We start from the raw sequence: 23,391 nt of genomic DNA on the forward strand, positions 1-23,391 counted from the left end.
CTCACCTTCCTAGGCTGGTTCTGGGTACCTCCCCCCTCTCCACCCATGGACTTGCCCTACCCCATCACTTGGTCTGGAAGTGGGTGGGCCCTCTTTCGACCTCCCATAGACTGTTCTCAATACCTCTTGCCATGGGCTGTTTCTAGTTTCCCCTCCCCAGGGCTGCGTTGAATTGTTCCCTCCTACCTCTGCATGGCTAGTTCAGCTTACCCCCTTCTGCTCGGCTGGCTCTGCATGCGCCCTACCCCTTGGCTGGTTCTTGATGTTCTTTTCTCCCTTGGACCTCTTCTGAGTGACGCCTCCACAACTTCCCCTCTGCTGGTGCAGGTGGCTCCACTCCTGAGCTGGTAATGTGTGCCCCATGGTCCCCCCTCCTCATCCCTTCCCTCTTCAAACCCAATTTTAGTCTTTTTGTTTAAAAATGTTTTCAAAACAAAGATGTTGTCTATCTATATTAAACAATGATGCAAATACAGATCAGCAAATGTAAGCATGCGATAGATAGGTCCATACATAAGGCTTTGCTCACAGTCGTGGTGGGTCGGGAAATATTACTGGCGCATTCAACCGGTATCCCACCATGACTTGAATAATCTTGGTTGTATCATCTGCTTTCCCTGGCCCTTTCACAGAAGGAGACCTGACGTGATCATTGACTCCTGTGCTGCACAGAAAGCATACCTAAAGGTAACAGGCAGGGCATCAGCAAATGTAATAAAACATGACTGTCTACACATACACAGGACAGGTGATAGATAGGTCGGGGTGTGTCTTCAAAGGGGGGCGTGACCAAGCCAAACACCTTGGGTGCTCTCTCAAGGGACCGCAGGGGCTTCTTCCGAACAGTGAATGCCGAGACAATAAAAATGTATGTCAAATCTGTGGCATTCTTATATTGACATGAAGAATGTTGGGCTGACCACGAAATATATTCAGAAAAAAAGAGTGCTCCTTGTGAACATCACATCAAACATATGTGTGACCCTACCATGGTGAGTGAGAAAATCAGTCTGAGCCTTTGAGAAAGAAAACTACTGAGGGCCTGAGATTCCCCTGAGAGACTAAATATGCAGGCTGCCCGCAACTCCCCTAGTCACAGCCCACCGAGTTCCATCTGGGTCTGGGATGGACGCATCCACGGCCGGGAATCTCGGGCTCATATCGCAGTCGCTGCCGGCGGGAGAGCGTGTGCTGCTCTCGCCGCTCCTCCCCGCCATCTCTTGCAGCTGCGCGTAGTGTCCGGCAGGGGGCAGTGCGAGCGGGAGAGCTCTGCGGCCTGACGTCAGTCAGCCGCCTTCCTTCCCACCACAGCCCGTTCCTGAAAGTGGCGAACTCCGGAGGAGCCGCCGAAGCCGCAGCCAGATCCGTCGCTCGGCGAGAATGGAGCGCGGGCGCCCGCTAGCCAGGACCGCGGGCTCCGGCAGCAGTAGCAGCGCCTCGGACTCCCGGAGAAGCAGCAGATAGCGCGCGGGAGCGCCTGGCGCCGACGGGTGCGGGACGCCCGGTGACTGAGGCGGGTTCGTCGCCCCAGGAGTGCGGGGAGAGAAAGTTGTGGAAAGTTGCGCGGCGGGTCATGGGCGCCCCGGCCGGGCTGTGCCCGCTGCTGCTGGCGGTGCTGCTCGCGAGGCCGGCGCGCGCGCAGCCCCCCTCCACAGGTAAGGCGTCGCTTTCCAGGACCCCCGGAGCCTGTGCTGTTCTCCGGGCAGGGGTGGTGGGCGGCGGGAAGCCCAGACAGTTCTCCTCGCAGCCCCGGTGTTACTTTTAGGAAAGGGGGGTGGGGGGTGCTGTCGAGGGGTATCTGACATTAGGAGGGGGGGTGCGCAATACCTGCAGTTATCGCATTAAAAACACACAGGCACCGTTGTTTCCATGTGTGCGGGAGACCTCGGTAAAGTTCCTTGACTGGCTCCCCCCTGCCAGCGTTTTAGGTTTGGGATGTTGTGTTTATGGAAGACAGGGCACTGGAGCTAGGCCTTTAGGGGGAGAGGGGTGCTTCTAATGTAGTCTTTTTCTAGAGGGGGAGCTGCTAGCAGCTTGTTCTTTACCGGGATCCCCAGCCCGGCGCTGCCCGGGGATCACGTTACCGAAGTCGTCTGAGAAGCTCCTTTGTTTCCTGTCCCAGGTAGTGCAGCCTAGAGGGAGGGCTCACTTTACCCTCGCTCGGCGCACCCCTTCCTCCTGCCTGATGTATTTACTTATCCTCTGGTGCACTCTGACGGGCCCGGCTAGCGTGTGAACCACAAGGGGTTGCGTTAGTTTGAGGTACAGTTGATCGGCGGGACAGAGTCTGGCGGCATTCAAATTGCAAACAAAAAAACGAGATTGTGCTGTTTGTCTTTTTTGTTGGTTGCACTTCAGCCCCATGCATAGCACCAACTGCTTAACGTTATTTTGCCCTCCCATACCACTGACGCCCTCTTCCGGGATGGGGTGTGCTTTGCACTATGCCCAGCTGCCACTGACCACCCCCCCCCCCCTTCAACCAGAGTGTAGGGTTGTTTAAGGGGCGAGAAGTCGTTTTGTGTTTATGTGTGCTATATAGTTTGTATTGTATACACTGGCAAAACACAAGCAGTGGTGGCTGGAAGGTTTAGAATTCATCTTAACCTCCTGGAATTTCTCTGGGCAACCCTCCAGGCCACTGCCTTCGCCTGGCAAGACATTGCAGAAGTGGATGGGTGAGATGGAGGGGGGGGCGGCAGACGTGCAAATTCAGTCCCCTGTAAACCATAACATGCATTTCGCCAGACCCAGAGGAGACACGTGGAGCCCCCATTAAGATGCAACATGATGTTACCATATGTAATCGGGGGTTCTATGCTTGAAAAGGAAACTTTAGATGACACCAGAGTTGTAGCTCTTTGGTTTCCTAAAAAGAAGTAGCACACAGCCCACTCCTGAAGTAATGTCCGAGGTATCCTTTCTTAGATTACGCTAGACTTTTGAGCCGGCTGTGCAGTCTTCTGCTGGGTTAGTACACAGATGCCCACCGAGAAAGGGGCATGCAGCGTGCCCCATGGTTGAACTCTGGTTGGCAGCTGTTTGACTCCTACCTCCCTCTGACTTTGATCCCGTGTTGTTTGTCGGGTAGGGCAGGCGTTTTACCCGTTACATTTCAGGCTGAATACCGCCTTGTCTTGAAAACGCATCACATGCTGCGACTTAGTCAGCTTATGCTCCTTCAGCGCTGCAAAGGGGCATGCACATGGCGTATTGCACACGGGTAAACATTTGCACATGCTACCGGCGTGGACGCCGGCTGGGGAGGGAGAGCTTCAGGAAGCATCTGGCCCACGTGTAGTGGTCTTCCTAAATGGGCTGGCATGGCCACGAAACAAGAGCGCTGCGGTAGTGCCCGATAGTGTAGCCAAGACGCAAGAAATGCGAGCACTGAAGTTCTTGGCATTGAATGGGGCCATGGGGGCGGGGGGGGGGGGGGGGGAGATCTGGGACCGCCAATTGATACACACTAAGAAAAACGTGCCTTAGCTACTTTTCAACAAATTCTTCATTGATCGCGCTAACAAATCAGGATAGGTTTCTGAATAATTAATAGCGCACCGCAACAATTTTTATAACCCTTCCCCCACTCTTCCAATTTATGATTGAGAGGCAGGTGCACCCTCAAAGTGTGTGCTTTGCATACGTTTGCTCGGCACATAAAGCCTTTACTAGACGAATTGCAGCCGACTCGAGTGCGAGCTTACCTGCGCGCAGCGCCCCTGCACTTCCATCTCACCCACCCCGGAATGCTGTATAAGTTAAGCGATGTGTTCGTGCTCTTGTTTCCTAACGGAGCAATCGCTTTGTTAGGAAAAACCGCCGGCTATTGACACTTGACGATTTAGTTGTCTGGTAATCAAGGATGCTCCTGATAAATGTGTTGTCTGTATGGGAAGTGCAGCGTGCTTTTGATTGGCCGCGCATCTTTACATATTGAGCGCCTCGCTAAAGGCAAGCCGTTAAATTGGAACTTTGAACTGCACTAAGTGGCGCCGTTAAGCTGCCCGTGTTCGTGGGAGATGCGTTTTTTTATTGCTTGGTTCTAGATTCGGTTGATGTATCGTTCGTGCTTCACCTCCTTTGCCACATCTAGTGAGTGGCTGAACATCATCAGCCTCTTTTTTTGGGACCTCCTCTCGTTGTCTTTGCCCCATGACTGATTATCAGCGTGACTGTTGCTATACCTTACGCATACAGCTTGCTTCTCGATAGATATATCATTTATTTTTTATTTTTTGATGAGCCAGCCGTGCGATTTGCCACCCCCCCCCCCCCACACACTTTTTCAATGTTAAGTAACCTGTATCATGCCATACAGTCACTGATTGGTCGGATACACGTTCAGAAGTATTGATAGCGGATTTTATATTGTTAACATGCTCGTGGTTCTGCTTAAAAGCAAGTAGAGGCGACACATTAAAAAGTAATGCCACATGCCGTTTTCTCACTCATTCCTAGCCAAGTGTCTTTGACTATTGTTGTCAAATCTGGAATTGCACGTTTTGTGGCAAACATTAATTGGCTCGGAAACTTATACCGTCTGGTGATATGATCTCTTATGGAATCCTAAATCTCTTTTGAAGGTGGCTTGTCATTTGGGAGTGATGCTGTCATGTGTCTCAAGAACATATGGGGAACAGGCGGTTGTTCAGTCTAAAAGAGCACATCATGAGATTCCTGAATAAGACAAGGTAGATGTGGCTTTTGGTATTGATTGGGGATAGGTAGTTCATTATATTTCAGTTAAAGTTAATGCAGTGGTTGAACTATTAACTGAATCAGTCAAAACCACCTTTCACTCCACCTACCCCCTTCCCACTACACTTTACATTTCTAAGGGCCTGATTCACAGAAGCGTTTTATAATGGCACAATCCCATAGGAAAAAGTTCTGTGCATGGGCCCCAAGAAGTTTGGGAATGGAATAAATACCCCACCCTCCCTTCAAACATCCGATCTTTCGAAATAAACTAAAACCCCTTTTTTGTCTCTGCATTTACTTAAGTCAGACAATGTAAAGAGGGCGGGTTGTTGGCAGAAAGAACTGTCTAATTTTATTCAACGTGATGTGGCAGCTCAGTCTCTGGGAAATGTAAGTTTTTGTTTTTCATTTGGCAAAGTATACTCTTATCATGTATTCCGACTTCTTAGAGTAGATAACAGATTTTCAATTTTTGGCTGTGGTTGGTTTGCCAGCTACTGGCAAGAATCGTCTTGCTTGTTGGTTAGACACATTAGACATAAACATGGGAAGAGCCCATGATGTTTATCTTAGTGAAATGTAGTATCATTATTATTATTATTGTTATTATTATTATTATGATAACTTTTAAAGCTGCTCCATCGTTGATACCCCCCAACTGGGTACTACTCTGTTTTCAGTTCATTCCGCAGCGTGTAAAACACAATTTCCAAATTTGATTAAATTTAAAGCAGCCACAATCCATGTACATGTCGTTTTAAATAAATCGTGTTCTGGTTATGCTGAGGCAATGCACATGTCCACGTTCGTCATAGTCTACGCAACATCGGATGAATCTGCAAAACTTGCACACTACTGCAGACATCATAGCAATACTCCACAGTCCAGCGAAGCAGCTCCGTAATTCTATTGAACGTTTTTATACCTACCTCGTGTGTTTTTATTGACTGCTGCCATTTCATATTCTATGCTAGCATTAAGTGTTCCCTTGGCCCCGCCTAATGGGGTCATTCCAGTATGCTGGAACCCATTGAGCTGATAAAAGAGCAAGGGCACGGTTAGAGAATCAGGCCACGTACAAATGACTACATCTAGTCCTATTAGAGTACTCGATTTTGACTGTTGGTCTTCTGCATTATCTGTCACCCAAAAGGATATGATTGGTTGGATGCCAAAAGCGCAATAAAAACAGAACCTTCACGTTTTGTGTGCATATTTTTTTAAGTGTGTAGCTTATCTGCTTTTCGGGGGCAAAAAAAAACGGATACTAATGAGCAGGCTGGGATGTGACATCCATGCTCTGGATGGGAAATGGAGGGTCTGTCCTAAAACTAAACAATATTTATTTGGGTGCACAGCCTGAAGTATCTAGCGCATAAGTGACGCATGTGGACCTTTAGAAGAAGGTGTGGTATATGTAACTATAGGACTAAGACGTGTATGACAATTGCAAATTACACCTTGGATCGTGAGAACAACTATTCCATCTTGTAGTGAAATAAAAATCGTGTCACAAGGGATCCATGCTTTTCCAAAGCCACTTAATGATGCCCACGTTTAAGATCTGGCTGCGAGTTTTGATTTCACCCTGTAGGTCAGTTTTTCCCATTACAGTAAGGTAGCTCCAGGGGTTTAAGAGCCGAAAGCAGAGATCTGTATGTAACATAGGGGGCATATCTCCTTTCACCAAAACCACAGAAGATCTGTGATCCGTTCTACAAATGAAGGCTTTGTTCTGACCCCTGAGAAACGTCAAGTCACATACTCTTTACGTTGGTTGAAGAACACAGTGAACATGTCCTAAAGGGGACATCACTTGGATTTTCTCTCTAGCAGCACTCTGCAGCAGAGTATTGTTATCTTCATTTTGTGTTTCATTGCCTCCTGATATTTAAGATTCAGCAACCATGCCATGGCATAAGCAGCGTGTCAAGTTAGGATGGGGGAATCTGCTGATCCCCAGTAGGGCCCCTTTGCACTGAGCACATTTTTCAACCCTACTGCAGCTTGGCCTGAGGGGCTTTGGCCCACTTACAGTTCTGCTAGTCCCTCTCCCACCCCCCTGGTCTCTCGGAGCGCATGGACCATTTGACTGGCATATACACCTGGGAAGCATTCATTCAGAAAGGCCCCTGCTTTAAATTCTTTGAACTATTGTTTGAGATTCCGAAAATGTTTTGATAATTGACTGTGAGCCTACGGTATTTTGTGTCTGTGTCCTGCTCTCTGACCAGTTTAGCCAGGGTAATAACCCTTAGCCACGTTCCCAGCAAAGTAAGCAATCTCGTGGAGAATAAGTGTTTTGCCACAGAAGGAAACTGCTCACACTCTCATTTCAGCCATTCCCACCTATTCTGGAGGCATTTTTAGAGTAACTCAATTGGAACCCTCTAGTGGGGATCAGTTTTGCCTGTTGATGGGCTAGCTCAAGAAGCATCCACGTGTTTAAGATATCTGCCCTCCTCTCCGTGTACGTTGAGACCATCTAACAACCATGCTTTTTATGAGGTGACTCGAGATCTGACCTGGGAGGGGGGGTGGAGTTTTTTGGGGTGGGGGGAAGTTTGCAGGTTTCATGCTGGCCTGCTAAGTGCATCCTCTTCTCTGCCCGTTGTATTTCCTTTACTTTGTTGTGAAGTACTGTTTCCGTGGATGCTGTCAAGCTTATGAGATCCCTTCTTCTACAACAGTGTTCAATATTGATGTGCTTTGAGTAGCGCAGTGGAGCTTGACAGTGTCTCCTTGTTTGCTGCTGTGCAGTAGCGCTACATTCTGTGTGCTACTGCATATAGGTATGGCCACAAAGGCACGTTTAGTTCAAACGCTCTTGGGGAATGTGCCCTGGTGAAAGAATCTCAATGATTGTTGGCACATAGTAATTGTAGGGGGCAACCAAATCTATTCTAGAGTAGAGCATACTAATTAATGAAGGGTTGACTTCAGTGAATGGATTAATGCACCAGTTCTGTTGAAACAGAACTTTGAAGGCGTTTTATTTTTGAAAAAATACACAGATCTTTCCTTTTTTTCTCCTTCTGCCGTGACATGGTTTTTTTCTCCATAACTTTCTTTTAATTCAACGCAAGTGCTCTATTTGCCGCACAGTGTGCAATTTGAGTGTAATTAGCCCTTTAAAAAAATGTTTTAAAAAAAAATTGAAGCGCTTACGCTAACCATACTCTTTTTCTATATAATGGCATAGCACCTTTCTGCTGCAAGCTATTGTCCTTTGGGTGCTGCTTGTATATCGGTTGTAGAGAGATTCTGTTTAAATGTGTTTTGTACACTTGTGTAAACCTTGATAAACGATGACCCACTTTCTTAACCGCCTATCACTATCCTCCGTAATTGTGAGCGCTGTATTGGGCAGGATTCTAAAGGCACGGTCAAATTCAAAGTATTTTTGTTGTAATATTATCATGCTTGCGTGTGTGGATGCAGTGAGTGGCGTTTGAGGAGCTGGTGGTTGATGGTGGGGGGCCGTTTTTGTAACTTTCAGGCAAGGTACTTTTCTCTTTGTTTTTAGACCGGTTTGCATGTCGAATATCTGCATCTGATTCAGTTTTGACAATTTTTGGCGATCAGTGAACATTGAAAAACCTGAATTAGGTACAGATTTCTGTTCAATCTGTAATTTAAATATTAGTGTTTTTCTAAGAATCCGATTAAGTCGGAGATTGGTTAACACCTGCTCAATCTATTTGGGGAGAGGTGATGTGAACAGTCTCGCGCGTGAATACTTTTGATGTTGAATTCAGTGACAAATCTTTAGAATAAAAAATGTTTAAAGTGCCGATTCACTGGCACCTGGGACCTTTCTCCAGTTTGCACGAAATGTCTCACAACCTTGCATCCTGTACCACGGTATTTGTGCAGTTTTTTTCAAAATCTAGTAGTGTGTATCTCGTTATTACGTTGTCTTCCTAGGCATCATTTATATGTTCATTGTTTGCTCAGTTTCAGGGAATTTCTAGATAGTTGTGTTTCTGGTTACCTGCTTATTTGTGAAATATCCCGCTAGGCTGGCTAGGAACTAACTTATGCGTGCCGAACTTTGGTCTTCCTAAGATTGCGAAAGAGAGAACGTGTTTTGTTTTCTGTTGAAGGCTGTCCTCTAGTGTTTGTTGTCTTTCCCACGCGTTTATAGAGACACATTGTGGCGGCAGCGCAACATGCTCAAGCAAATAATCTTATGTTGGCCGTAGAAAGAACACTATTGTGTAGTGACGTGATCTTAAAATGGTAGCATTAATTTAACCACCAAAGAATATGAATATATATAATTTTTACTACCTCGCAAGCTTCAACATTAAGAGCTATTTTTATCCTGCTTCCAACCTAGCAAAGCCTGGTTAGTTTCAAACCAGGAGCTACTCTACTTTTGGCTCTCCAGGCCAACTGGTGTCTTTTTTTTTTTAAAACCATGCAAATGTCACATTAACTTTTGAGTAGTTGAGCATTAGAATTCAGACATATCGAGTACACATTTAAACCTAATGGACAAAAAGTCAACATTTGCCTCGCAAATGGAACTTAGATTTGTTGTGCGCTGTGTACTCTCCTTGTTTCCCCCCCCCCAACGGTAGCTCCTGTCTACTAGGTGATGCTTGACTCTCAGAAGCTGCTTTTTAGCTCCTGCTCATCAAATCTTCGTTTGAAGCCCTGCCTTGTATTGCCCAAAGAGAATTCATATGAGCACACTGTAGATTAAATTTTTCTTTTTTTTCTGTCATTGTTACTGAAAATGGGCATGGGTTTAAAGGGCCTTTTTTAATTGTATCGAAAATGTAAGTGAAATGGTGAGTGAATATGTGCAATGAGCCTACCTCATCTATTCAGAGTTTCCAATATGTAACTATTGATGCGTAGCTGCAGACACCTTACCTGGACTGATATACACTAGTCAATCAGAATAGGGTAACACAATGTGAGGTGCATAGGTGAGTATTCTGTGCCAGTGCTCTATTTCTATATAAATAAAAACCGCCATTATCAGTTAAACATTTTTAGTTCATTTCCACAAGTATTAATGTACTGTGTTTTTTATATTGGTGCCAAGGTTCTCCAAATGGAGGCACGTGCTTATGTTTCTCCTGTACCTGGGTTTTTTCAACGCACAGTAGTTTATACACAAGTTATGAAATGAATCAATTTGTCCACATCAATGGATTATCAAGCTTGCCTCATACACAGATCTTATTTGAACACATTGTAACATTGCTCTATCACAAATATGAACACATTTCTCCCTATTGTCTATATATCCTGTCATTGTTTCTTCACAATGAGCTAGTATTTTTGACTTTATAGTTTCTTAAGTGTATTATTGTCCACACGTTTTTGTATTAAACTCTAGTTATGTATTTTTTTTAAATTAACATCTCAAAGTGTAAAATTCTTCAGTTCCTCCGGCACGATATCAATATGGGTAAGGTTGTTTTTATAATAGTAACTTTTAAATCCTGTGGTGATAGGTCAGTTAGATCTGTTTCTTTCAAATTTCACTGGTTGGCAAGACTCTATCTTGAATCTTGCTTTGCTTTAATTATAATGCGTCCTGGTTCTTTTGTTGGTGCAATGTGCCATACAAAGTATTTCAATATCTCCCGGGTGATTATCCTGGCGTTAGATTCACTTTTTCAAGTCTATAACCTGTCTTGTCTGTAGTCTCCATCATCCCTAGATGTCTCGTGGGTTACTTTGTCCAGATAACGTTTAATGATCGAAACCATCGTTTTGAAATGTTTTATGAAAGAACGACTATGCAGAACTATTTAAAGATGACAGACAGTTATTGAACTAGAAATGGTGGGCGGGTCCCACCAGGCAACAGCAAACTGTTACTGTTTATGTCCATGCACAATGAAATAAACTGAAACGATCAGGCAGGTTATGCTCTTAAAATGCTTCCAAATATGATTTCCGGGGCACCTTGTTTTGTTAAAATCTTCTCCTATGAAGGTGAATGCCGGTGCACCTCAAGCCCCGAATTAAGAGGCATTAATGACAAAAAATTCTGAGTTTTTTTTAATGAGAATGTGTGGTTATAGCATTTGTAACTTGTTTGTGATTGCCTCTTGCAATTTATTTCATGTCGCCTATATAACACATGACATAAATATTATTCGAACCTAATGCTTTGTTTCAGACGGACTGTAGACATTGCATTTATGCGCATTTGGCGTGTTAAAGTAGTCAATTTGGCTCAAAATACTTCATTTGTGAAGACGGGAGACCGCAATAGTTTTCAGTTCTTTTTATTTGCTTTGTCTGCAGAATAGTTGTATTATGGATCTAGAATGCTGCTTTTTTTCAGATTTGAAATTATTTTACCATCCTATATGTGTGCGATCTACAAAGATGTTTATGTGTAATTTTGCTGGAAATGCATGCCCTTGGGCATTTAATGGGGTAGTTGGTTTACTTCTACTTATTATTTTTTTAAATAACAAAAGTAATTTGTTAAAGACTTTTCAGCGCATAGCTGTTGCTATATTGCGATTGCACTAGTGAAACTACTTTAATGCAAAGTGCATCATGTCAGATTTAGTTATGGCTACCTCTTGCTTTGCTACTGCGTGTGCAGACTAGCACCCTAACTCTGCTTGTTCTTACCACCTGTGAAAAGGTTTTCAAAGCCCTGCCTGCTTCTTCTGCCAGATCTTCCTATTGGACGGGTTGGGGTCTCACTTTAGTGTCATACCCTGAGAATAAAGAAAGATATTTGTAGTCAAATTTTCGACTTGCATCCTTGCAGCTGTTGCTCTGAGGCTATGAAATGCATTCAATGTCTACTAAACTAGTCATCTGTACTTTTTTTATGTGAACGTAGAAACACATGCAGAATTTTAGTTTTTTTGGTTTAAAAAAAATGTGACAGCTGCTTCTAAATTACAATTTGAGAAAAGGGTAGTTTTGGGATATGAGGACGCACTTGTTCGAATTCCCTAGTAAGTGCCCTTTTCAAAGTAGGTACGTTTCTCCTTTTATTTATGTAGCGCACCCGGTGCTCCAGATAAGATTTTGAGGTGGGAGTATTTTCTCTCTATTTTTAAACTTTGAGAGTAAATGTGGTTTTAAGAGTAAAAATTACTTTTCTCCTTTGCAAGAGAGTAAAATGTATGCAACATCCAGCCGACGTGTGAAAAAAACTAAGTATTGATTTCCAATCTGGCAGCTTTCTGCTTTGTGACAGAATACACCTTTTCATTATTTCTGGCAATTTTATCTTTCCTGTATATATTTAAATCACAAACACCTAGCCAATTATATGGTAAAGCATACATGAATTTGTATTGTGTTTTTGAGATTCGATAGCAGAATTGTCTTTTGATGTTTAATGAAAGTCCCAATTTCCTGGCGCTATTACTACCTAATGGTATGCCAATGTTATGATACAACAGTGCAGCAAGGCAAGGACTCCATGCTAAATTCTATATCTAATCTAGTGGTGAAATGGTTATTTATATAGCTCTTTTGGCAAAGCGCTGTACATAGAACCTATTTATCACAATTACCACCAAACCAAAGTTGGTACTCCTTTATCGACCTCGAAAGGATGAAAGGCTGAGTTGGACTGCCAGGATTCAAACCCACAGATCACACAGAGATTGCAGCAACGAGTGCTCTACCGGCTGAGCTATCTTATTGCTAACATCCTTCAGAGGTTGGTTAACTGAGTATCGAGGTGTAATGATCACAGTACCCAGATGTATGACGAACCATTTATGAAGCGCTACATAAAGTTAAATACCTATCTGGATTATAACAGGGACAGGTTTTGCTGAGTTTCTATTTCAATTACCAATGAAACTTTCATTTGTTTGTTATTGAACAGCGCTTGCACTTTTTTGAGTCATGTTTTGGATGTTTTATTTGTAGTCTTGACGATTTGAGAGGCTAGAACACCTGTGATCAATGTAATGACAATTACCCTTGAGCAAAGACTCTGCTGCCACTGACCATTTATAGTAATGTAACCCATTGACTGTAAATTAAATTATCAGTGTAAAAATGATCTGCCTCTGCATGATTAGGAACACAGCACCGGAACTCTGAAAAATACAATTGTGCAATACTGGTTTGCTTTCACTGCAAAAAAGGCATAACTTGTTAAAAAAAATGCAATTGCAACTTAGTTTTCCATCTTATTAATTATACAATCCTACAATTCTAGGAAAACATGCAGCTGAATGGAAAGAAACCATTCCTTTATCAGTGTGCAGTTTATTTTTTTTGAAAGGCTTCAGAGGTGGCTTGCAATTCCATCCATGTAGATAAAAATCACAAGAAGCCTTCTGGTTTCTGTCAAGTAACCTGACCTTTGCACTACACCTGTGTGTAAATGTACCCAGGAAAATAATAAAGCTGGCAGATTTACAAGATTTTCATGCGTAAAAAGGCCTGGTACTCGCCTTATCTGGATCCCTAAGCGCACCAAGCCCTGAGGCATCTGGGCGCATTTCTTGTAGTACATATGTTACACAATAACAAGCAAATTAGATACAGTATAACAGTGGATGCAATACAAAATTACAAACCATAGCAGTGGGGGAATACAGTCCAGCAAGAATAGATGTGTAATCAGTTCAATATACTGCCTGTGCCTTTATGCCCCAGGGACCACAGTGCGCAATCCAAATATTGTAATGTAGTGGATAGAATCACCAAGAGTGCAGTAGAAAGTACGGGCGAGTATAGTGGTCTCTTGTGAGAGGAGCAACGTTTTTACATTTTTCCTGAATAGTTGGAAGGATGGTTCAGATTTTAGGGTTAATGGCACAGTGATCCAAAGTTTAGCTGCTAGCAAACGGAAGCTGTTCCCTCCTGCCCTTAGGAGTTTAAACCTGGGGATCTTGTTGGACAGTTAGAGTTGTTTCTGGAAAGCTAAATAGCAAGGGTATTGTTGAGCTCCATCATACAACCATCACTTATTCCACATACTGTTGGTCAAAATACTCATGCTATTACAATCATTATTTATGATCACACTATTAGCTCAACTGGCCTGGAAGGTACAAGCATCTGTGATGACAGACTGATGTATAAGGCCACTGTCACCTTTGCCATAATGGACCATCAAACATGGATTCCGAATGATAGTGGTTCAAACCTATCATATGGTCACATTTATGTTATGGATATTGCGTTCCTTGTTGAACAATTGTGGAAAAATGACAATGACAAGACAGGAGGCTCGCATTATGCTTATACTTTCTTTAATACTGCCATATCAGCATTTTAAAACTAACTTTAACTTTGTTTTAGTTTTTCTTACATGTTACTTGGAAAAAACAAATCAACAAGTTACAAGTTTCATATCTCAACAAAATTCAAACTGGGTTACAGAAACCACGCTTCCCATAATCCTGAGGCCCTTGTAGTCCTGACCTCTACCCCCACACCAATCGGTGGCCAGATCGGGGTATAAACACTCAAGTGTATGAGGCGCTCACGCATATTACCGTTTACCTGTAGTAGTTGTAATTTCGGGAGTGAGGAGAAGCGGTGAGGAGCCGCGAGCAAAGCCGCTTGCTTCTGGCAGCCAACCCGTTCTCCTCTGGCGCATGCAGAGACTTTGCTCTTGCCAGTGAACACGAAAGCTGTAGGACCCTGTAGCGGCCTGCATACACTCTTATAAGCGGAGGCACCTCGCGCCGCTGAACGTGGGGTACAAAGGACCCAGCGAGGCAAAGCACCTTCCAGGCATGCGCTGCGTCCCTCTAACGCTCGTTTTCACGCGTATGCATAGTGAAACGGAGCGGAGAGTCCGTGCCTGAGAGGAATTTTCCAAAAAAACTACTGTTGGAATTTTGCATGAACTGCAGAGAACGTTGAACAGTTCAGACAAGCTAGAAAGGCATAGAGTGCAGTTAAAGCAAACTCTGATTCAGAGCCTTAATTTACGGCTGACTCCCAAAAAGTTGGCTCTGCTAACAACATTCAATGGCTCACTGATCGCACCCCAGAGATTCTCAATCTACTCCACCAGAGTGGGAAGAAGAGCCCACTTGGCAAGACACTGATTTATCCCTCAGCTTCAAGAGGGTTCTGGGAGATTCACTTTCACAAGCCGTCTCTCGGGGTGTGCAACCTTTGACTGAAAGGTTGGAAATGCTGGAAGCATGCATGGCTGAGCAGCAGGAACAGCTGGCAGCCAGGAAAAGACGGGCAGACAGCCCTGGGGAAGGGACGTCACCTGGACACCCTCAGAGGGTTGAAAATAAGGGGTGTAAAAAAGCCCGAAAGAGTGCAGACTCTTTGACCCTCCCCCCCTCGGGAACAAAGGATAGGGTTAACTCTGTTCCCGAAAGCCAGAGCGACCCAGTCGCCAGATTGAAAGAAGCCTTTCTAGCAAAGTTGGCAGATGGCCACAACAGACCCCCCTGCCCCAGGGGTGGAAAATTCAGGGGAGTATGAAGAGGGATACGCCCCCGACGACGAAAGCGGCGAAGAAGAAGATATTCCTCAACCCATTCCTCAATGTTCCTGAGGAGGAAGACAACATAATTGATATGTTTGACTCAGAGGCCATTAGACACCCAAAATCATCTGAGTTGGTGCCCTCACCCAGAGTAGCATTATACATGTCACAACACATCAGGAAGCCGCTGGACAGAGAAGTTCGATCCCGCATGCGGTCAGAATGTCCACGGCCTGAGCTGCCTGGGAAGCTGGCGGATACACCAGACCTAGACCCAAAGATGGTCACTTTTGTGACCAAATCCGCGCAAGACATTAGGAAAGGTGTCGATCGGGCATGGAAAGGGTGTCAGGACAAGCTCCTGGACTTAGCAGGACCACTGGCTAAAATTATGGACCTAGTGGAGAAGTCAAGACACTGGTATCCCAGTAGACAATCATGCCCTAGGTAACTGGGCACAAAGAGCAGTATGCCTATTGGGTAACGCCAACTGCGCTCTCTCTTCGGAGAGGAGAATAGGTGTTCTCCTAAAGATCGATTAAAAAGCTCAGCTATCAAGCCACATATGAAGCGGGTGAGGGCGCCAAAGGTCTTCTTTTCGGCGAGGCCTTCGCGAGGGAGATGTCTCAAATTGTCGGTACATACACAGCTCTCGAGAAAGGCCAGAGCTCTATAAGGAAGATATTTCCAGAGCATGTTTTCGCTGGGACGCGACGATTCAGAGGTCGCTCGCCCGATCGCTACAACTATCAAAGAAGGCCTCTTGGTCCATGCGTGCAATATTGGGAAAACCGTCAGCAAGACACCTTTTTCCCAGACAGAGGAAGACATCCAAGAGGCCGTAGAGGAAGAGGTTTGTTCCGTCAGCCCGGCGCAACAGGCGGTGAGTACACCAAATGTCCCTATCGGAGGGAGAATTCTCCGCTTTCTGAAAGAATGGCACGCTTTATCAACTGATGCTTGGGTTTTACAAGCAGTAGCGGGTCTTCACCTAGATTTCATAGGCATTCCAAGACCGGGCAGAGAGCCCGCCCCCATTTGCATGCCGCGAGAAGAGAAAGCGCTTTTACACAGCGAATTAAGCAAATCGGTAGAGAAGAACGCAATAGAGCACGAGAGCACAGAGGGCCAGGTTTTTCTCAGCAATGTGTTCCTAGTGCGCAGAGGGGAAAAGATTTGTCAGTCATAAATCTAAAGGATTTGAAGAGTTGGCTGGAATACAACCATTTCAAGATGGATGGCATACACCTCCTCCGAGACATATTGCGTTTAGGAGATTGGCTAGCCCGCCTAGATCTCAAGGACGCTTATCTAGCGATTCCGATGGCTGCAGCCTTTCGGAAGTACCTCCAGTTCCAATGGGAAGGAGAGATTTGGCGATTTGCATGCCTGCCGTTCGCGCTGGCGTCTGCCCCTTGGGCTTTCACGAAAGTGATGAAACCAGTAGCTGCAGCTATCAGGGAGAGAGGTATTCGTATGATCATCTATTTAGACGATATCCTAGTGATGGGTTTCAGCAAAGAGACCCTCACGAGAGATGTGCAGTGGATTTTCAAGTTCCTATCATCTTTGGGATTCTTAGTACATTTAGAGAAGTCCCAATTAGCACCAGTTCAGAAATTGGAATTCTTAGGCTTCACCATAGATACTGTGAAAGTGATTTTAGAGCTTCCAGGTCACAAAGTAAGAGCGATAAAGAAAGAGCTCAGGACAGTGATTGCAAAGTGAGTTTTCGCTTCAGAATCTGGCCAGAATAGGAAGTCTGCTAGCAGCTTCCATTCAAGCCATTTTCCCGGGACCTTTGCATTATCAAGCATTACAGAGGCTCGAAATCAGACCTCTCCACAGAGGCTTGAGATATCGTCAGTTAGTGAACCTAGACCAAGAAGCCATGACAGAGCTACATTGGTGGCTGGGGAACATGGAAGCCTGGACCAGACGAGCGATTTTCGGAGACGTTCCGGAACTGACCATACAGCCAGATGCAAGCGGGTCAGGTTGGGGAGCCAGGTGCGAGCAAATACAGACAGGTGGGAAATGGTCCGACGAGGAATTGAGTCTCCACATAAATTGCCTCGAACTTCTAGCAGGCTCCTTTGCAGTTCAAGCATTCACGAAAGACAAAATAAGATGCTGCGTATTGCTCAAGGACAACATCTACGCAGTCTGCTACATCAACTAGGAGGAACAAAATCCAGAATGTTAGCAGAACTAGCGAAGAATTTCTGGCATTCTTGCCTTCAGAACAACATTGCAGTAACCGCAGAATACCTTCCAGGGAGTCAGAACAGTATAGCAGACTGGAACTCTCGATATCTTGTAGACTCCAGCTAATTTTCAAGCCCTTGCAAGACATATGGGGACCCCTAGACATAGATCTATTTGCGTCCAGACTGAATGTGCAGACACAGAAGTATTTCAGTTGGAGGATAGACCCGGGAGCAGCGGGTACAGACGCCTTTCTGCATCCATGGAACAGAGCAGTCCAATATGCCTTCCCGCCATTCACAATGATCGGAAGTGGTGATGGTGCTGCCCTGTTGTCAGAGCACAGCCCTGGTTTCCAGTAGATGATGGAACTTTCTATGGATTTTCCGAGGATAGTTCTGAGCATCCCAGGGCCTTCTACTCGACCCGACCGGCCGAGTCCACCCGCTGATAGAAGCGGGTTCCTTGCAGCTGATTGCCTGCAGGGTTTCAGGAGAAGATGGAACTTGCCAGGAATTTCGGACCTCGCTGCAGATTGTATCCAAGATTCCTGGGCGCCTTCCACCTTTAGGAGCTATAACACGGCTTGGAACAGTTGGGCGCAGTGGTGTTCAGAACACAGTCTGGATCCTATTTCAGAACCTCCTAGTGAACGTCCTAAATTTTTTGGCTTCAAAGTTTCAGGATGGTTGTGCTTACAGAACTATAGGTGTCTACAGATCCGCAATTCCATCCGGGCACAACAAAGTAGAAAGTAATCCAGGAGGAGAGCACCCTGCAGTCCTGCGTCACCTCAAAGGTATAAAATTGAGAAGCCCGCCGGAGCCAAAATATGCAGTTTTATGGGACGTTAGAGACGTTTTTCAGCTATTCCTTAGGTGGCCAGAAAATGAAGCCTTGTCCCGTTCACAATTGTCAGGCAAATTGGCTATGCTCCTGTGTTTAGTAGCGTGCCAGAGAGTATCGGACGTAAAAGCATTGGAGATTGATATAAGGCTATTTTATCCAGAAGGAGTGGTGTTTACCATCGCTAAAAGAACCAAGACCGACTCCAGAATCCTTTCCTACCCCTATTTTGAAGTTATGCGTAGCTCAATGTAATAAAGATTATGAAGCAGCAACAACGCAGATTTGACCGCGCAGCGTAACCCAGTTGCTTATAGCGCCTAGGAAGCCTCACCATGCAGTAGCGACAGCAACCATTGCGAGATGGGTGAGGGAGGTCATGCATGGGCAGGAATAGACATTCCGCTAGGGGAGCAATGGCTTCTAGAGCGTTTGCGACAGGAGTGTCCTTGCAAGATATTATGACATCAGCAGATTGGTCTTCTGAATCCACTTTTTATTTCAAACCAGTATCGGATATACCGAATAGAGTGATAGCAAGCTTTGAACAAGCATAATGCAAGCCTCCTGTCTTGTCAAAGAATGAAGATTTCCCACGCTAATAGCTCAGGAAAGTCTTAATTCTATAGACAAGGAGGCGAGCATTATATCCTACCCGAGATGACAAAAATGAATGAAAATTGTGAAGCATTGTGTAGCATTTGTAGTTCATTACCGCCCTCATGTCAATTTTCTGTTCTCATAGACGATCAGAAGACTGTGTGAGCAAATTGGAGTATGGACCAATGATCTTCTGGCAAGTTGTCCCCGTTGGACCGATCAGTCACACCAGCTGCGAATCAAAATGAGAAATTATGGATTGTGTTTAACATATTCTGGACTCTGTGGTTCTAGAACTCTGATGGCAAAGAAAGGGGAATGGACCTGGGGAGAGGGGATCTGGCCACTGATTGGTGTGGGCGTAGAGGTCAGGACTACAAGGGCCTCAGGATTATGTGAAGCGTGGTTTCTGGAACCCAGTTTGAATTTTGTTGATAAGAAACTTGTAGCTTGTTGTTTTTGTTTTTTTCCAAGTAGCATGTAAGAAAAACTAAAACATAAAGTTAAAGTTTTAAAATGCTAATATGGCAGTATTAAAGAAAGTAGAAGCATAATGCTTGCCTCCTTGTCTTTGTTAGAATTAAGACTTTCCTCAGCTATTAGTGTGGGCAATCTTCATTCTAATCCTTTTTTGGCATGTGGTTAAAGACAAATGTTAACATTTTCAGTAGAAAGCCTCTTTGCCACTTGAGTGCGAGTGTCCACTGAGCTCTATCATGCTTTCAGAAAGCAGTTCGGAATACCCTTTGTTGATGGGAATACGTTCCCAATTCTTAGTAAAAAATGGTCTAAATTGTTATTGCACTGATATGTTAGGGAGAATTCTCATTTATGGCTAATTTCCCTCACCTAATGAGTCCCTCAGCAGCTTTGCTGGATTTCTGGGGTTTATTCTTTCCACCTGGTAACAGTGTGAGCCCTTACATATGTTTTGCCATGTGTATTTGTACTTTTTGTGTGATCTTGGGTTCTGGAGCCACACCACTCCATGAGCCCCACTTTTTGTGTGTTACACAGCACCTTCAGTGCAGTGACACAGGGTTGTCTTTGAGACTTGCCACTGACTCCATTTTTCTGGGGCTGACTACTGTCCCCCAGAAACATGTAAAGTTGCCATTAACTTTATATAGTCTCTTTAAACTACAGACCCAGTACACCCCATCTTACATGGAGTATTGGAAAGGGTTAATCCCTACCCTGTTATGTCTGTGCCTCTTGGAACTTTGTTTTGCTCTCTTAACATTTAGTCTTGGCTGGTGGCAGTGGTATCTACCCTAACTTTTCTACTGTGATTATACTATATAAACGTGGTACTGTTTTTGGCTATTTTAGCCTCAAACATAAACCCGCTTGACCAAATACTTTTTATTTTGGCTCTGGTCGGGTTTAGTCGCCATTTTTTTTTGTTAAAGTCTTTCTTTTGTTTTACTTTTCGCACCAAACCAGGTTTGCCTTCTTTGTTCCCCTGTCCAGAAGCCCTTCTTTGACGTCTGGGTATCTAGGTGGGCTGAATGTGAGGGAGGGGGTTTAGTCACCCCCCGCAGAGGGTCTCCTTGGTGACCCAAGTCACACATTGCGTCGATTGGCTAAGGCAGTTGTCCGGGCTGGACAACCCCCCTGCTGTGTGATTGACAGCCAGGCTGTGTGAATGGGGGATTTTGGTATAAAAGGCAGGACTCTTGGGCTGGAAGTCAGTCGCCACTGGAACTGCAAGAACCGAAGAGAAGCGGCGAAGAAGACTGCTGCTGCAACTCCCGAGGCCCGGTGAAGCCCTGCTGCAGTCCTGAGCTATCTACCCTTCAACGACAGAGAAGATCCAGTCCAGAGTCGTCTTCCCTTGAGCCTGGTGGGATCAACTAGCTCACCCTCCACAGCCAGAGAATCCTCTTCTTGGTCGAAATTGCTGCACACAGCTGTATTGGTCTGGATATCCATCTGAAGAGCCTCTCCTGTTTTAAAGGAGCGCACCTTTTATTCATTGTTGCTTTGCTGCTGCTGGCTTCATCCCTGGGTAGTGTAGATCGCTCCAGACGTCCTTGTCCCCACGACTGAAGCTCCAGGAACCTTTAGCCTGCAGGAAGTACCAGGAACAACTGCTGTGGCACCAGTTTTCTTCAACGAATAAGATAGTGTCCGACTTCGAGGAATTGGGGTAAACCCTTCTTCCTCACCAAAGGCTTGTCCTTTTCTTCCTTCCCTCTTATAACTTTTGCTTCCGTTTGTGACAATATCTAAGTACTCCTGGCATTCTCGAATCGTGAACTGTTCTAACCGTGTGATCCTCGGCAACAGGACCCCTGCTACATTTGACACTGGCGCATGCCTATTGACTTATAGCTACTGGTTAGAAGGTGCCCTCTGATTCTAGCTGCTTTGACAAAAGTATTGCCTATGATTTTTATCCCCAATTCTCTTGTGTTAATTCAAGTGCTAAGTGTGTTTTGACTTCGGTTACATTTCTTCCCGCGGGTACGCTTATTTTTCGTAAGACCGACGGTCATTACTGTCAAAAAGTGATCGCGTATGTACTCCCGGTAACGTCTTTGTTTCACAACAGCGGTCTGTCAAATCCCAATGTACTTACCTTGAATTGTTCTGCCCAAGGGGAATTGGTTGTGTGTTGTATATTTGAGTGTGGTTTTATTTTAGTAGAAGTGAAGTGTTTTGTGAACAGATGGTTTAAAAATAAATGTACTTATTTTTTTTAACCAGAAACCTTGAGTCTGTTTTTGCTTGAGTCACAGTAATTGTAGTCCTTTGTGTAATCTCTACTACTGCTCATTTGCTCTTGAGATAAGTTTGGCTGCTCAGCCATTGCTACCACTCTTTCTGTGTAGTAAGGGCTTGTACCAAAGCTGAAATTGTACTGCCACTTGTAGTCTTAATTGTGTGCAGTGGTCCCGATGGGCACTGCATATGATTCTGCCTAACAGGATATCTTTGCATTGAGGAGTGAATTGTCTTTATTTTTTAACTCTCTCCTTTATAGACTGGTTTGATTCCCCGAGTCTGCGCTTAGAAACCTCTGTTATTAAGCGTGTTATAAATGACCTATCATATCATATAGAGCCTCAGGGGTATCTTTCTTATGGAATTGTCTGTATTTCGTGAAAATAAGTGCTGTTGCCGAGTTTGGCGCTGTTTGTGTGCCACTTATGATTCAACCCCTTGCCCACACTTGCCACTTGTTCCTGTACTGTCGCAAGGTCACGCACAGACTGTCTTCATGCTCCGGGAGATAGATCAAGTGTAAAATGGTCTCCCTAGCAACAGGGTGATGCCATGGGTACGCTACCCTTGTCAAGATGACTTGGCCATTCACCCACATGACTCAAGCAGGTATTATAATAGTGGACGAATTATTATTGGGTTTACAAGCTGAGTTAGATTGATCCAACATGAACCATAGATAGATTGCTAGATTATTATAGACAAACAGCATATTTGATGGGTGCATTTGTTATGCAGGTACTAGGTGCAATCTAATGCCACAAAGAAGGCAATGCTATCTTTAAAACATAGTTGAAATTAGCCGTAGTGTTAAATTTTGCATTTTTAGAAGCCTGGGAACGTCTCAATTTAAGATTGTAAAACGGAACTTTACAGTGTGTGATTAAAATTATGTTTTTAATTACCTTTGCATGGGTGTAATTTAATCTAGAAAATCTCGGATGCCCAGATTACATGCCTATTGGGCTATACTATTTACTAATGCAAAACATTGCAAGCGGTCAACTTTTGCTTGATAATTAGTAATTATGTTAACTTGTTCCTCACACAGACGTTTGCTGCAAGCGCATAATTCTCTCCGCTTTCTGGTGATTTAAGGTTGAGGCATATAATGGCTCTACGCTAGCGCACTTTTGCTTAAGCAAATCATTTCTACCTTACCAATTACTGTCACCTCGTCCTCCCTTCTTAATTATCCCCTACCCTCGGCTACATTTTCAGGCGATACAAACCACTTATGGATAGAACATAACATAAACGGACCTCAACCCAATATTATTCTCTCCCTTTCCTTATATGCCTAAATACTGACTACATGTAGCCTAATGAATTTGTAACCCTGGTCCCCAGTCTGGCTTTTGCCACCTGGCCAGGGAGGAACCGTTCCCAAAGCCAAGTCTCCCCAGACAAGCTGCAAGAGAAGGTAGATTAGTTAGTGCAACACTGAGATAGAAAAACAAGGTTATTCAACAGCCAGCAATATTTAGCCCCAAGGGGAACCCTATTAATATCAACACACCTATGCAGGAACACGAAAAACATGGAATACAGCCTAACACATTGCATCAATTTAGTAACGGTATCTTCCATGGTTACCCACTGAGGTCGGTACCCTGGGACACTTCCTAACAGCACTTTGAGAGAGTGCTGGTATGTGAAACCTAGTGAAAGGTTCTCCCACGATATAGCCAGGTGGTCATAAACTATAATCATGAACACAGCCTCTACTCCAACCACTTCACTTTTCTATGGCTTGAAGAGAAGGTATAGGGCGTGCCTGCGGCAGGTCTGCATACCACAGTCCCTTTACATGGATTTTTTCCTCCCCCGCTGCTTCAGCATGCGTTCTCCTTTTGCGTCACAACTTAACCTAATGGAGC

The 23,391-nt window shown here is 44.6% G+C and overlaps 1 protein-coding gene across 18 annotated transcripts in view; it reads left to right on the forward strand.

Moving 5' to 3' along the window:
- The first annotated feature begins 1,174 nt into the window (after window positions 1-1,174).
- Window positions 1,175-23,391, forward strand: part of PTPRK (protein tyrosine phosphatase receptor type K) — a 1,571,968-nt gene continuing 1,549,751 nt past the window's right edge. For 6 of the 18 annotated variants that reach the window (XM_069607477.1, XM_069607481.1, XM_069607480.1 and 3 more), the window contains exon 1: window positions 1,175-1,655. In XM_069607477.1, coding sequence (XP_069463578.1) covers window positions 1,574-1,655 — 82 coding nt within the window. In that variant the 5' untranslated portion in view covers window positions 1,175-1,573. The remainder of the gene's footprint in view (window positions 1,656-23,391) is intronic. The other 12 variants (XM_069607484.1, XM_069607483.1, XM_069607485.1 and 9 more) reach the window with 4 other exon arrangements.

The sequence above is a fragment of the Ambystoma mexicanum genome, chromosome 4q, assembly GCF_040938575.1.
Source record: "Ambystoma mexicanum isolate Mex_15411 chromosome 4q, UKY_AmexF1_1, whole genome shotgun sequence".
Taxonomy (NCBI): Eukaryota; Metazoa; Chordata; class Amphibia; order Caudata; family Ambystomatidae; genus Ambystoma; species Ambystoma mexicanum.